This window comes from Notolepis coatsorum (assembly GCF_963971535.1).
Source record: "Notolepis coatsorum genome assembly, chromosome: 3".
In the NCBI taxonomy this organism is placed as follows: domain Eukaryota; kingdom Metazoa; phylum Chordata; class Actinopteri; order Aulopiformes; family Paralepididae; genus Notolepis; species Notolepis coatsorum.
The window spans coordinates 26,013,834-26,030,589 of NC_140167.1; the positions used below are offsets into that span (position 1 = coordinate 26,013,834).

Consider the following 16,756-nt stretch of genomic DNA (forward strand, 5'->3'; position numbering starts at 1 on the left):
TACTGCTTATAACGTAACTAGTGAAAAAGGAAAGCTCCCCTCTTGCATAGGCTAATATGTCTATGGCTCATAACATAATGTAATTTGGACTTTTGCGTAACGAAATGTTAGATAGTAAAAATAGAACTCCAAGAAAAAACACTGAAGAAAAGCATGACAGATAAAAATAAGAGTACACAGTGAATATGAGTACACAGTGAATAAGAGTACACAGTGAATAACAGTACACAGTGAATACGAGTACACAGTGAATACGAGTACACGGTGAATACGAGTACACAGTGAATAAGAGTACACGGTGAATACGAGTACACAGTGAATAAGAGTACACAGTGAATAAGAGTACACTGTGAATAAGAGTACACATGAATAAGAGTACACAGTGAATAAGAGTACACTGTGAATAAGAGTACACAGTGAATAAGAGTACACAGTGAATACGAGTACACAGTGAATAAGAGTACACGGTGAATACGAGTACACAGTGAATACGAGTACACAGTGAATAAGAGTACACAGTGAATAATAGTACACAGAGAATAAGAGTATACAGTGAATAATAGTACACAGTGAATAAGAGTACACAGTCAAGTAAGTCAAGTCAAGTAATTTATTTATAGAGCACATTTAAAAGCTCGAGAGCCAACCAAAGTGCTGTACAGTACAGTCAAAGCATAAAATCAATGTCCTATAAAATACACAAATACAAAAAGGCACAACAGGACAGGACAGTACATTCAAAAAATAGGACAAGCGGATAGGGGAGCACAAAGTACAGTATAGCACACCAGGGACAGAGGAGGACAAGAAGAGATACAAGAGGGAGGGGGCAGGATACAATTGCATGGGAGTGTGTGGATTAGGGTGTGGGAGAATCAGGATTAATCTAAGGCTAGGCTAGGGAATAAAAGTGGGTTTTTAAACGGGCCTTAAATGTCTCCAGCGTAGGGGCAGATCGAATCTCCAGGGGAAGCTGGTTCCATAGTTTGGGGGCTACGGCCTTGAAGGAGCGATCGCCTCTCTTTTTTAGTCTGGTGCGGGGTGGGACCTGCCGAGCCTGGTTGGAGGATCTTAGTGACCTGGGTGCTGCGTAGGGGGTGATGAGCTCGGTGATGTATAGGGGTGCTGCACCCGATAGTGCCTTGAAGGTGAGGAGGAGGATTTTGAAATCTATTCTAAGTGGGACTGGGAGCCAGTGTAGGGAGGCTAGGACTGGTGTGATGTTCTCTCTCTTTCTGGTGCCGGTAAGGAACCTAGCTGCAGAGTGCTGGACCATTTTGAGGCGGGACATGGCTGCCTGACTGATGCCGGTGTAGAGGGCATTGCAGTAGTCAAGGCGTGATGTGATGAATACATTGACTACTGTTTCCAGGTCGACGGGTGAAAGGATTGGTTTTATTTTACTGATGTTGCGGAGTTGGAAGAAGCATGACTTGACTACGGCATTTACCTGCCGGTCGAATTTGAGCTCTGGGTCAAAGATTACACCCAGGCTGAGGCTCTTGATGTGGGGTTTGAGGTGGGTGGAGAGTTGTCCTAGGCTGTTGGAAAGTGTTTTGGTGGAAGAGGGGGGGCCAGGGGTGCAGTGCTGGGCATACGCGGTCAAACGACGTTTGGGCTTCGTCACTGAGGCCGAAGTGCGCGCATCCTATTATTATGCAAAGTCTAGGTGATATACCCGGTCGCTGGCACTTATCACCTAGACTTTGCATAATAATAGGATACCGACAACCAAATACAAGCCCTGTAGGTGTGGTGGGGGGTTGCTTGATCTCCCGACTGGAAGGATATCATCTGTTCTGTGCGCAACCGAGGGAACATGTATGCGCGGGCGTTTGGCCTTCGCCCATATTACGACTGCACCCCTGGGGGGGGGGCAAACAAAATGATCTCTGTTTTATTTTCATTTAGCTGTAAGAAGTTGAATAAGTGAATAAGAGTACACAGTGAATAAGAGTACACAGTGAATAAAAGGTAGTATTTGCACAATACCGTGTACTTCGCGCAAGCCTCACATATCGGCATGTAACTTGAGAACCGCTGAACGGATTTTGTCACCTGAAAGGGCTATCGACAGGCTACAAATGGGGCTTTAATTCGATATATTTATATAGTATTAAAAAGTATGCACACCCGAGCCACTAGAGGTCGCCAAAGTGCAGGTGGGCAAATCGTCCTCAAGAGGGCCCACATGTGGGCCCCCACCTGATTAGTAAAAGACACAAAAAAATGTATAGCTATTTTTGAAGGTTACAAATGTGAATAATTTGTATTTTGTTATTTTTTGGTTTATGTTTTGGAGGCTTACTTTGTACTCACAAAGAATATACGTTATGGAATATAGGCTTTATGGAGCACAGTGGCTTCAGTGATTACAGGTTGTAGGGATAGTGGTGATGGGCTGCTTCTTTTTGTTTTGTTTGTAAATCACCTTATTGATAAAGCAGTAAAATATATTTTTAATCATCTTTGTGAAACTGCCTTTGTGTAATTGCCATGTGCTCAGTTCATTGAGAAATTGTGTGTGGCCATAGAGCCACCGTGTGTGGCCATAGAGAGCTATATATTGTTTTGTTATACGTGTAGTAGGCAGTAGTTTGCTGTCCTGCCATATATACCTATCCTGTATGTATCACTAATGTGTGTTATTTTCTCCTTTTCAGGAAGCACTGATGGGGTGAGCTGCCATTTCATTTGGGTATTGTTTTCTCCTGTTTTGGTTAGGTAATGGTTTTAGGTTAGGGAATGTAATTTATTTTACCATAGATTAGGTTGGTTTGTTTGAGAATAGTGGTGTTTGTTTGTTGTTTTGGCCTTGGCTCACCCTTGAGTTACCTGTGCTTCCATTGTACCATCAATAAATATAATTTTTGTTTCCAAACCTGGTCATCCTTTCCGTCAACCAATGTTATGTTATGACCCTGTTACCCTTATACCTCAGGGGTCGCAACAGGTACAGATACAGTAACCACATTGTAAATATAATGCTCACCTGGTTGAGAACCAAGCCAATGCAGAGATATTTAATATTTTTTGGAGGCGTAGTCATATGTTTTTCCCTATATGAAAAACGGGCCATCCGATCGAAAGGATATATTATTTAAAAAAAAAAAAAATCATGAGCGTATAGGTGCTTTCACTCAACGCACGAGAGTGCTTGGCTACAAAGAGAGACTGGTCATAAACAAATTAAAATAAAAAATAAAAAAGGAAAAGGCTAAAATGGCAGCTTAGGGGGGCCCATGGTGCAACCGCATAGTCCGCATATGGCAAGAAACGGTCATGTATATATGTACAATTACACAGGACAAATACCAGTACAGTACTGTATATATGACACGTACAATTACACGGGAAAAATACCAGTACAACACTGTATGACATGTACAATTACACAAGACAAATACCAGTACAGTATATATGACACAAGACATATCTTTTGACCATGTCACCTGAACAACAATTCACACTAACATTCCCCCGTCCATATTCTACAATACACTGCCTACAACTGTCTTACACTGTACTCATAACTACCTTCATTATACCACTATATCCAATCTATAGTCTATCCATATAATACCGTATGATAGCAATGTACAATAACACCATCTACATTTATCTATATCTGTATATATATATATATATAGCCATACCTACTCTTATTAGTTAAACCACTGGCTAGTATGGTTTATTACCATATCTATCTATCTATCTATCTAGGTCGTCCTCGGACGGGCCCTCCATCGGTGCTTCCAGTCATCCCGATCCTCCATGCATCTGGCTAGCTCGCTGGTGCATTCTGTTCCCGCATCTCTCCTGAGTACGTCCACGTAGGTTAATGTGGGACGTCCTCATGATCGATGCCCGTGTGTTGGTTCCCACAGCACAAGTTTGCTGGTTGGCAGCTCATGGTGTCTCTGGCAGTGACCTGCCAGCCTCATTCTCCTGACTGCCACTTTATCGCTCACCTTTAGCACCCCCCCCCATACAAGTTTGCATTAGTGACATGCTCATCCCTGTTGATGTTGAGCACCACACGCATCATTCTGGTGTAGCACCCATCCAAGGACTTCTGCAGGGTGGGCTTCAAGGTCCAGCATTCACTGCCATACAAAAGGACAGACTCAACTGTTGCATGAAAGAAGTTGAGCTTGATTTGACGGGGGAGGTTGGATTTTCACACACTGGTCATGCCGTTCATACCATCATGGCCGCCTAGTTATAGTTTTTTTTTTTTTTTTTTGGGGGGGGGGGACAGGCAAGGGGTGGTCTGGTCCACGGCAGATTTTTTTGAATTTAATGAACCTGTACGTGCAATTTCCTGCAATATAGAGCCTTCAATCTTGACCAATAAAGCTGCTCTTTTCACTATAAAACTCAGTTTATATTGCAGTATGATAGCCAATTACTATAATAATAATATATATATATACTGTATATATACTGTATATTGATTTTTCGCTCATTTATTTTTATTAAATCAATCTCCTTTCAAATAGGCCAAGTTTTTAATAAGAAAGAGAAAAAAGATATATTTCCATTACCTGTAACTCTTGTGTCTCTTTCTCTCCTTCTCTGCCTCCTCCCTGAGTCTGCAATGCACAGTCATGACATCGATCGCCAAAAAATAAAATAAAAAATTGAGGCCCCTCGTCACTAGAGGCCCACGGGCCGCGGCCGTCGTTAATCCGGCCCTGCTCGTCTGCCATATAGATAGCGAACGTATTTTGCAAACGAAGTCATGTCATCCAGGCCAGCTGACACCATTATCTAGATAATATGACAATGTTAGCTAGCGGCTAACGCCAAAGTTATATTATTATTATTATTATTTATTAGAGGATTTATTTTACCGTATGACCAGATGGCATTTCGCACCGTGAAACACTTTTATTGTATTGCGTGGTAGAAGTTATACCACTCAATAGTAAAGACATGTCTAACATAATAGGTTGTTTGAACAACTTACTAGTGGAAAAGCCTGCTGTTGTGCCTAAAGTGTTCACCTGGAGGCTGCAGCGGCGCTGTGCAGAGTGTGCCGCGGCTCCACTCTGTCTGCTGGGGGGTGGGAGGGACTGGATCAAGCCATAATGGGCAGGGGGGTGTCGCAATCTCTGGAAACTTAAAAACTTGCTATTAAGTGTCCCTGCGTATTATTAATTTGATTGAAATTACGTAGTTATGGTTAGATAAGATTTGTTTATATTTTCATATGATCAAAAAGTGAGGGAGCAAAGGGACACGTTTGCTCCCCCAAGTTAAATACTGGTAGAGCACCTGCTTCCAATGCTCCATTATGTAGGCGTCTATGCATACCATAGTATATCCATACTTGTACCACAATATATAATACTGTACATACATTAGCTTAGTATATTTACTCTGTAGCTTCATCATAATATACTCCACATATTATACCGTTTACTACAATACACTACTTTACCGTTTACTACAATGCACTTTACTTTACCGTTTACTACAATGCACTTTTTCACTCTGGTTAGATGCCAACTTAATTGTGTTGTACTCTGTACTTGTACATGTGCAATGACAATAACTAATCTAATTTAATCAGACAGAGGTCTCAGTGGACTTCCTAGGCCCACATTATGAAGGACCACCACCCCCTGACCTTTTCTCTCTCCCTCTCTCTCTCACTCCCTCGCAGTCTCTCACACACAACCCTTTCACACATATGCGAGTAGTACAGATATTATTTGATCAGGACCAACTGAGGCAATTATGATTAGCTGACGGACTATGAATCTACACAGTATCAGATTTCTCTAATTAATTTAACTATGCAATAACGAGGCGTGACCTTTCCATTACCCCGAGGGGCACAGATGTCGATGAGACTTTGTGATGGGGTGTCAGAATGGAGACTTTGTGATGGGGTGTCAGAATGGTAGTTAAGATTCCAAAACATGCTGCTTCGCTCATCTTTCCCCATCACCTCCTTTGCAATGTAGGCCAACTGCTGGCTCTTTCCGACTGGCATGTGCCAAGAAGTGAAAAGTGCACACATTTCTTCTTACCAGCAGATGGCGGTAAAGTCAAGGCTATGCTCGATACTTAGCCCCGTCAAGCTAGTGCACTTTTCTCTAAACCACTCAAGGGCCCCTCAGATACTTGCAAACTATAGTAAGTAAGTTTTAGCCTGGGGATAGAGGATCCCCAACTACAGTATATACCACAGGTTTAGGAACCCCATGTACTGTTGTGGGACATTATGTCAAGGACTCCTAAATAGATGCATATATGTTCCCAAGCCACAGTTCAATACTTTTCAATGGATTTGTCTGCCGTCACTGAGGTTATGACAACATTTTCGGAAATAATCTCAAGCAAACTACTCTAACGTTTCATGGGGCTCTTTAAGAACTCAACAACTCAACAGAAGAACTCCATAAAAACAGGCATTGTTTGTTTTATATGAACACTTTTATTTCTTTGGCATCCTTTTCAATTTGAACACTAGTTACATATAAACATGTTTTACAAGAGTCGCACTTCACAAACTAGGTTTCTCAATATTTGGCACGTAAGGACTTTGGCATCACAAGTCGGCCGACAAACGTTTTTATTTGAAAAATTCTTTGCCAATATCCACTCTTTCGGAACATGGAAGCACTCGTGGATCGCTCATTGCTGGTCACGCGCACGAGTGTGAGTTTGTATTTTCCGTACAAAATCACCAAATGTAAAACCTCAATATTTTAGGTTTTTAATTATCTTTGAAATTGAAGAGAAGACGCCATTAGAAGCCATCGTCGGAGCCCTCCTGATATCCTGTTTCTACCCGCTGAGCCACAGGAGACTACAGCATTTACAGAACATCTATACAATCCTCTTGCTTACGTCACACCGTCAAAGTGCTGACAAAAAGTGCATATTTACAGAGTGCCTTAAGAACCAGAAAACATGATAGTCTTTGAAAAAAGGATTGTATACAAGTAAAAAGGCACAGCAGGTTGAGATACATTGGCGCGCTAACAGGGAATTGGGTCACACATTTGGTCAAAGGAAATTATGTCATACAGTACGGTCTCATGGTGGAAGTACCAGCGTAAAAAAGTACCAGAGACATTTACAGCAACTCCAACCTGCACATGCACTCCTTATCCACAAGGGGGACTCTGCTGGAGCAGAGCAAACCCAGTACTCTGAATGGCCATCAATGATCAGTGATAGACTTGATATTTAAGTCTATGACTGGGTAAAGGTGGGCGATACATTTCCCAGCCCTGAAAAAGTAGCAGAATATTGGTCCCTCTCTTGTCTCAGAAACCCCTGATAAGCTATAGAAAGCAGGTATTGAGAGAACCATCATCAGTTCTAAAGGCTAAAGATTTCTAAAGATACCTAAGGTATCTCTTCTGATCAGTCCTGAATGATGGCTTGAGGTCTTTTGAATGGATTGGTCTCTTTATGCAGAAGATATAGCTCAAGACTTTTCAATGGATGTGTCTGTTGGCACCGAGGCTATGGTAAGCTGGTATTGAGAGAAAACATCATAGGTTCTCTCTTGGCTACTTAAGCTATCTCTGTTGATCAGTCCTGAACGATAGCTCGAAGACCTTTCGATGGATTCGTCTGTCGGTAGTCGGTACCGCCACCAGTCACATCTCAAAGTGCCGATACATGCTCTCCACGTAGCCCAGAACCCTTTGCCAGTCGGGGCCTCCTGCCCTCAGCATCTCCTCTACGGTCTGGAAGAGAAGAGCAATGATGTCAATTCAAAAGACACAGTGAATCCAATATCAAAGTCATGTTTGTCAGAGATATCAGGAAAAGTCTTGTATTCAGACTCCAGTATTAACATACTTGTTTAGTTTAGGAATAGGGGGCAGGTAACCATAATATTTATTCTTCGTCCTGCTCCTTTTGCCCATGGTAGAATTGTATTTATTATTTTGTATGAAAACTGTATGATTGTATTGCTTCCATGTGGCAAATAAAACTCTGAATCTGAAACTGAAACATGGAGTGTCTGAAGGCGGGCAGTCTAAAATCAGTATGGAGAACGCGTTTTAGTTCCATGATAATTGGAAACCCAATGGATGTTTTGTGTCGAATCGTGGTCGCGGGCAGGGGTGTGTATGTGTGTGTGGCATATTAACATATTTACAGGACTGTGAGCGTTCACTGCAGCACTTCAGGACAGAGAGGGGGGCAATCCCCACTAAGTAAATATAATTTGTATACACCCATAAATGGTTGTTGTGGAATATTCAAACGAGCCATGACAGTGAACTGTAGAAATTAAGATCGAGTCAATTTGTATATACAGTATATATAAATATAGAACATAGTCTATTTCTGCTTCCACAGAGCTCAGTTTACAATCAGACATGCTAACGTCTGACCAGAAAGTGAGAAAGAGCTCTTGGTCAGATATACATTAAATACATAATCAAGATGACGTACATGAGAATAGAATATGTATTTTAACACAGATCTATATGACATGATAATATTACATGGTACATTTATTTCCCTTCTAATGAAGACTCCCGGCTAAATAATATTATTTAAAAAGGCAGTGCATCTAAATTGAGCATTTCTGTTTTTGATGACCTGTCAAGATAATACCTCCATCACCTCGTAAAAGTATCTGGCGGTCACTGCTGTCCAGACAGGAAAAATAGCAAGAGGTGATAACTTTGCTAAAGGGTATAATGAATGACTGGTAGTAACTCCAGCCAGTTAAATGTACCGAGGAAGAATGTGGATGTAATGTGTAAATCACTCACCAGCGATTGTGTGATCCCAACATTCTCTCCAGTCTTGAACGCCAGACTGAGGTTCTCCCTCTGCAGACAATGGTACAATTCCGTTAGATGAATAATAAATCCATTTGGACCTCTCCATCGAGGGGTTTCTTGTTCAACATTGATGGCTAGGTGTGTGCACAGCCAAGGGGACGATAAAACAATGTGTTGGTTAAGTCACAGCTAATGCAGGATCAGTGTGAGTAGTATTTATATAGTTTGTAATGTTGTTAGTCCATGAATAATGTTGGAAAAAGGGGAGGCATAACTTTAAGAGGAGCAGATTGTGGCGAGCGAACACTTCTTCTCTATTGGTAGCTTGAGTGGCTGAGACGGCACCCATTGCCTTCATAATTAGTTCTCTAATGATGAGCAATTACCGGATCCCTGCTTTGTTCTAGATGAACAGATTTGTGAAATTTTACTGCATAACAAATCGTTTTGCCCGTTTGTCCTGTGTCTACGTTGGCATTCTGCCCCCTTGGTTGCACATCTCTGCCATCACGTTGCAGAGAAACAATTGTAATGTGTGACTCTGTGGTTCCTACATTGCTCTCTGGGTTGAGGGTACACTAGAGGATGTGTGACTGTTGTTGGGGTCCTACCTTGCTCTCTGGGCTCAGGGTACAGTAGGGGATGTGTGGCTGACTGTTGTAGGGGTCCTACCTTGCTCTCTGGGCTGAGGGTACAGTAGGGGATGTGTGACTGTTGTAAGGGTCCTACATTGCTCTCTGGGTTGAGGGTACAGTAGGGGATGTGAGACTGTTGTTGGGGTCCTACCTTGCTCTCTGGGCTCAGGGTACAGTAGGGGATGTGTGACTGACTGTTGTAGGGGTCCTACCTTGCTCTCTGGGCTGAGGGTACAGTAGGGGATGTGTGACTGTTGTACGGGGTCCTACCTTGCTCTCTGGGCTCAGGGTACAGTAGGGGATGTGTGACTGTTGTAGGGGGTCCTACCTTGCTCTCTGGGCTCAGGGTACAGTAGGGGATGTGCGAGGGGAGGTAGGTGTGGTAGACAGCACAGAAAGCCAGACCGTCCGCCCAGCTACTGCTGAAGTTGGTGATGTCAATGTTCTGCGTGGAGCACAACATACACAGAGGTAAGGGGCAAGAAGAAAAGAGAACATGGGAGCATTATATGGATATGTATGAACACTTACATTTAAATGTCTAAGAGGCTCAACAAGGTTGGCTGCACTATGGAAGATCGGCACCCTGTGACCGTGAGAGGTAACTGCATTGTGTTTAAAAATGGCGGATAACCGTAGCCTTTTACATATTTTGCGCCACTGGCCGTGCCCAACCAGAAGAGCTTGTATGTGCAACTTCACTGTGCATCGCCGTTAGGAGGGTTTTCTCTAGTTAATTTCAACTCCACCCAACTCCATGCTAAAGAAGCTATGTTTTACATGCCAACATTATGAGAAATACAATTACCATCTTTTCCAGAGTCAGACAAAGAAGATGCCAATTTCAATTTGACAGTGTTCAGTAGAAAGCTATCCGGCTGCATGCTAGCCTAGCTTAGCACAATGAATGGAAGCGGGTGCATAGCGGCTAGCCTGAATGTTGGCCAACTAACACCTTTCCCAGAGTTTTAGCTAAGCCACAACACATCCACTTCCATTCGTTGTGCTAAGCTAGGCTAGCGTGCAATTGGATAGCCTTCTACTGAACACTCGCAGAGAGTAAATTGGTATCCATCTTCTTGTCTGACTCTGGAGAAGACGGTAAGCAAATTTCCCATAATGTTGAGGTGTTCCTTTAAGGATACATCAAGTATCGTCCCTGCCATACAGCCTAGTAACCTATTACAGCAGAAACACACACAGAATTACCTTGTAGCCCTGAGTTCGGCTCTGGCACCAGCGCAGCAGGGAGTTCCTCTTAGACCCTCCATGACGACGCAGTAGGAGATTGAAACCATCCGGAGACCTGGTAAGACAAACAAGACATTTTTAACTAACAATAAAATATTATTAGGAAACACTTAAGGTACATACCAACATTATGGGAAATGCGCTTAGGCCTACGGTCTCCTCCAGAATCAGACAAGAATACATGTAGACAGCAATTTTCTCTCTGTGCGTGCAGTAGAAAGCTATCCAGCTACAAGCTAGCCTAGCTTAGCACAAATGAATGGAAGCGGATACGGACAATTAGCCTAGCTGTGAGGCCCAAATAAAAAAAACATTAGCAACTTCAGAGGCCAGAGGGTGGGACATATAAACACATTTACCATCCAATAGCATTGTGAGGCTGAACAACGGGACCCATTGACTATGTAAATGTGTTAACAAATATATATATTTACAGACTAATTTTTAAATAGCTGAAAGCTAACAGTGATGTAATTTTGCAACCGGGGGCCTCACAGGGTTAAAACTCCGGGAGAGGTGTTTTTGGCCAACAGCTAAGCTAGCTGGTCCAATTTTCTACTAAACGCACAGAGAGGAAATTGGTATCAATCTTCTTGTCTGAATCTGGAGAAGATTGAATCCCTTATGTGTTGGCAACAGAGGCCTTGCAATTGCTATGTGTTATGTGATAAATATATGAACAAACATTTGGCATTTTCTTTTGAAAGGCGTTACCAATGGTGGAGGCAGCCATGTTGGAAGAAAGAGAACTACACAAACATTCTGTGCAAGAAAAAACAGCATAGACTATAGGTTAGTGCTGGTGTGATGCTGGTTTAGCTGGTGGACCAACATGGTCACCAGCATACCAGCCCCAAAACACAACACATGCTGGTCTTTGCTGGTATAACCAGCATGCATAGGGAGGTGTAGTGGTTATGTCATTGCCGTTTTTCGTGTTCCACCCTCTGTCCAACCCAATGCATTTCCCCATTGCCCATTTCTAAATTGTCTCGTTTAAAACAAATAAAGCATTAACATTGGCATGGTGTACCTTTCTGTGCTTATTCATCCACAAGCTATACAGTAGCTCAACATGAAAATATTCGCAATTAATTAATCATAAAAAAAATCGCCAAATTGTATTTCAACCAAAAAGGCTTAAACAATAATGTTAGTGATAGAAGGGAACTCATTTTGTGCAAAAATGGAAAGCTTTTCAATTTCTATGCGGCAGAATTGTTACAATAGCCGATAATCCATTTTCCCAATGATAAATCCCTATACGGGTGGAACAATCAGTATAGACTACACCTTCCTATTATGGTGGTCATGCTGGTGACCAGCTAGCTATGCTGGTCTAAGCTGGTTTTTCTTGCAGGGTTGTGTTTGTACAGTGACGAGTTTCACCTCTTCTCTGGTCTAAGAACAGGACAACCATTGTTGGTGTCAACTGAGCTCCCTAACATTTCATTGCAACCAACTGCTCACATTTCACATGAATCAAGAGTTGCTGTGACTCACTGGGCAGCTGAACATTTCACATGAATCACTTGTTGTGATTCGCTGAACAGCTGATTCAGTTTAAGGAGGTGTTTTTGGACCCGGATTAGTAATTTGTTAGTTAAAAACGGGCACATGTAATCCGATAAGAACATTCTATTTACAGGGATGCAACACTTATAGAGGAATGCCACCCATTTTAAGAATTCACAGTATGTTCTTCCCGTTCCCCGGGACAGTTCAGTCAGTATTTGTAAACACGCATCAGAGAAATCAGGGCCCCCAGTCATGAAGCTAGAAATCAGAGAAAGAACACTCTAATCTGTGATGTCACCGAGATGTAAAACCTGGGGCTGCTCCATAGACAATGAACGGGTCTCTAATTTGATGAGCCCATAACATTTTTGTATGAGCTCTTACACTCACATTATCTTTTAATTCTTGTTCAGACCTTCTAGCAATGATATAATTTGGGTGCAAGAGCTCTCACAAATATTTTATGGAGTCATAAAGGTCATGGCGTCATAAAAGGAAGACCGGATCGTGGAAGAATAATGTCTGTGACAGATCTAGTGAGAGATGAGCTCACATCTCTCTCTCTTTGAGTGTATATTTGTAGGCTACCATTATCATCTCCCACACGATCATGCCTGAGATTAGATCACAACCTTATGATATTTGGCAAATGACAAATGCAACAGGGCAGTGACATGTGTCTATCATAGCCATGTTGCAAATGGTAAATGGACTGCATTTATATAGTGCTTTTATCCAAAGCGCTTTACAATTTGTTCCTCACATTTTACCCAGAGGTAACCATGCAAAGTGCCAACCTGCTCATTGGGAGCAGTGAAAATTAAGTATCTTGCTCAAGGACACTTCGACACGCTGCCCGGGAATCGAACCAGGAACCTCCAGATTACCAGACGACTGCTCTACCTACCGAGCCACTGTTGCCCCCATGCGTTGCAGTGATAGTTGTCTATCATAGCCATGTTGCAGTAATATTTGTCTATCATAGCCATGTTGCAGTGATATTTGTCTATCACAGCCATGTTGTAGGGATATTTGTCTATCATAGCAATGTTGCAGTGATATTTGTCTATCACAGCCATGTTGTAGTGATATTTGTCTATCATAGCCATGGTGTAGGGATATTTGTCTATCATAGCAAGTGTTGCAGGGATATTTGTCTATCATAGCAAGTGTTGCAGGGATATTTGTCTATCATAGCAATCCATCAACAGAGTCATCACACAAACTGTACTGCTCTTTCTCAGTCTCAGATCATAAGGCAGTCCATTTCCTTTCCCCATCACATCAAAACTATGAACTAAAACAGCTTTTATGGATGTAGTCTTGCCTCAGGGATGTTGTATGATGTTCCATTCTTCTACACGGGTGTAGGTATGCTATAAAAGTTTCATGATCAAATTGAAATAGAATCTGTTATGTTGTCTGATGTTTTGTTAAGGGCAATAGGTTGCTATACTTTTATCAGTGACTTTTAGATTGTTAACAGTATTAGCAAGTTATATTTTGATACTAGACTAAATTGTCCATCTCAGTATTTCCTCCTACTTGCCTTCTGTCTGACATCGTCGGGCATCCACCACCGACCAACCAGTGTCATGCACTTAGAAATAGGGATCAAAAATACTGACTGAACTGTCCTGGGGCACAGGAAGAACATATTATGAATTATTAAAAAAGGGTGGCATTCCCCTTTAAGCCAGTCCCTAGGAGAGAGGTTATGGTGCGTGTGTGTGTGTGTGTGTGTGTGTGTGTGTGTGTGTGTGTGTGTGTGTGTGTGTGTGTGTGTGTGTGTGTGTGTGTGTGTGTGTGTGTGTGTGTGTGTGTGTGTGTGTGTGTGTGTGTGTGTGCGTGTGTGTGTGTGCGCTCACTTGCTGGGAGGCAATTCGGTGAGGGCAGCGTTGTACTTATTCAAAGTATCTTCCCGTTTCCCTATGCAGACATAGAAACATACTGCGTGAAACATACTGCATGAAACATACTGCATGAAACGTACTGCATGAAACGTACTGCATGAAACTTACTGCATGAAACGTACTGTGAGAAACGTACTGCATGAAACGTACTGCATGAAACGTACTGCATGAAACGTACTGCATGAAACGTACTGCATGAAATGTACTGTGTGAAACATACTGCATGAAACATACTGCATGAAACGTACTGCATGAAACGTACTGCATGAAACGTACTGCATGAAACGTACTGCATGAAACGTACTGCATGAAACTTACTGCATGAAACGTACTGTGAGAAACGTACTGCATGAAACGTACTGCATGAAACGTACTGCATGAAACGTACTGCATGAAACGTACTGCATGAAACGTACTGCATGGTCCAAGAGCAAGTCATCATGTCATGAAGGTACCAAAACCCTGACATAAAGCCAAGCATGCAGATATATTACAACCTGTGTGAGTGCTGGACCAACTGTCTTGGCGATCCAGGCTTCTCCGGCCGCGGGGTTGGCTCGGATTCTGAGGGGGGAAAAAAACATGTTCACGAAAATCATGAATACAATACAGAAGTATAGCAGAAGAACACTGAAAATGTCCAATAAAACATCCGTCATGTAGATGTTCCCCATTCTGGCTTCTAATAACCCCCCCTCTTCCTTACCGTGTTTGTAGATCCAGTCGTAGTGGCAGTATTGGACTGGGAGGTTCCATTCTGTATGGCGGGGGGATCCGGGGACACGGGTAGTCTGGATAGGCTTCTGTAATATCCAGTGCGCGCGCGCACACACACACACACACACACACACACACACACACACACACACACACACACACACACGTTCATAATCAAGATGACAGACTTGAGCAGCCAAGCCAGCTCTTTTTGTTGATGGCGTTTCTTCTTCCACTTCAGCACCGGTGGTAAATCAAAATGATCTCAACCTAAAAAATCCCCCCGTCCTCAGGAGGCCGTCTTGGGAGCGGCTGTAGCATGCAACACGTTCGACACAAACCACAACGATATAACACTGCAGACCGATCCTTATCCGCTTTCCATTACCATTCCATTAACAGGCGGAGAATGGATTTATTATGCGTAATCGTGCCATGTTTGACTGAACACGAATAACGGAATGTAACGCTAGCTTCTTCAACATCTCACTTCTCGATGTGGATTTTGAAAGCCATGTTTAGTTTCAGATTAGATTAGAGCGCCTAAGGCGGTCGGGTGGCGTAGCGGAGATTGCGCTCGTCATCAATGCAAGAGGCTGCGGTCTCGATTCCGGAGTCAGCATTGCCCTGCGGCTTGGGCCGATCGTCATACTAACTCGTTGGGCTGAGTTAGCGGGAGGGACGTCGTGGGTGGGAATCTGGCGTCGTGGACAGCGCCGCCTACAGGTCAGGTCTGGGCGCCTGCTCAGCGAAAGGCAGGAAGTGGTGAAGGCAGCGTGACCGCCCACGCGTTACGCTTCACCAATGAGAGTCCTCGCTGCCAGGTGAGAAGAGAGCCGCCGGCTGTCTCCGCATGTGTCGGAGGAAGCATGTGGTAGACTTCAGGGTTCCCTTGTACCGACCAGTAGGGGGAACATGCGCACAACAACCAGGTAGGGGAGGGGGGGAATTGGCATAACGACTAAATTGGGATGGGGAGAAAAGCATAGAAAATCAGGCGGAGAAAAAGAGGATAAAAAAAATTAAAAAAAAGATTAGAGCGCCTAGTGTTATTCGTGATTATCAACAGTTTAGGAAAAAATCCATCCGTCCCACCTCGACCTCTCCGTGGTCACTATCCTCCGTGCCGTCTCATTGGTCTTCCCGTCCTCTCTGCTCCTCGCCTCATTGGTCGCATTCCTCAGGTACCTCGTGGCCACGCCCCCCTTAGAGTCCGTCCTCGCCTCCTCCGTGACAACGCTCCGCGTCTCTTCATTCCGACTCACTCTCTCCGTCCCTTCTCTCCCCGCCCCCCTGCTCGCCCCCCTCTCCCTGCCCCTCCTCCCCGTTTCCTCTCCGAGGTCAGAGGGGTTGCTTCCGGCACCGGGCCTCTGTTGTTGGGCCTGACTCGGAGCATGGACCACAATTTTGACCGGGGCCGGGGGGAGGGTGGCCTGCCTCTGCCTGCTCTCCCTCAGCTCTCCCCTCAGGGTGACCAGTTGGCCGTCGGCCTCTTTCTGTCTCTGTTGGGCAGCGACCAGCTCCCGCTCTACGTCCTTGTGGGCCGTCCGCAGAGCCGCCAGCTCCTCTTCAGCCTCGGCCCTCAACCGGTCGGCCACCGCCACCGCCACCTGGAGGTCAGCCTGGAACTGCAGCCACTCCCCGCGTTCCGTCTGCAGAGGGGAAAACGATGGGGCATGTCCACATGTTAGTTAATATTCAATGTACGCGAGTAGTCCTTTAGTCTGCACAGATTATTGTGTCAAGTCGTATATTGAGGTAAAACACCTTGTAGCTGTTGGGTGTTGTGGTCCGTGTGTTTCCATGGTAATGTTCACAAAATGCCATTTACTTATGTATACGGTCACATTGGTGGTCAGGATATGAAAATGCATATGACCACCATATCCCATTCAAAATGTTTGTATAATATTGACATACCTCTTGACATACCATACCTCTCTCCACACTA

The 16,756-nt window shown here is 43.7% G+C and overlaps 1 protein-coding gene across 1 annotated transcript in view; it reads right to left on the reverse strand.

The window, feature by feature from the left end:
• The window catches only part of LOC311225733 (CD109 antigen-like), a gene marked incomplete at its 3' end in the record, with an annotated part of 122,226 nt that overhangs the window by 76,828 nt on the left and 28,642 nt on the right, over window positions 1-16,756 (reverse strand). The window contains exons 5-12 of the mRNA XM_084311127.1: window positions 15,901-16,457; window positions 14,795-14,891; window positions 14,586-14,652; window positions 14,044-14,104; window positions 10,616-10,712; window positions 9,735-9,851; window positions 8,760-8,819; window positions 7,630-7,715 (exon numbers count right to left, since the gene is read on the reverse strand). Of these exons, the coding sequence (XP_084167253.1) occupies window positions 7,630-7,715; window positions 8,760-8,819; window positions 9,735-9,851; window positions 10,616-10,712; window positions 14,044-14,104; window positions 14,586-14,652; window positions 14,795-14,891; window positions 15,901-16,457 (1,142 nt within the window). The remainder of the gene's footprint in view (window positions 1-7,629; window positions 7,716-8,759; window positions 8,820-9,734; window positions 9,852-10,615; window positions 10,713-14,043; window positions 14,105-14,585; window positions 14,653-14,794; window positions 14,892-15,900; window positions 16,458-16,756) is intronic.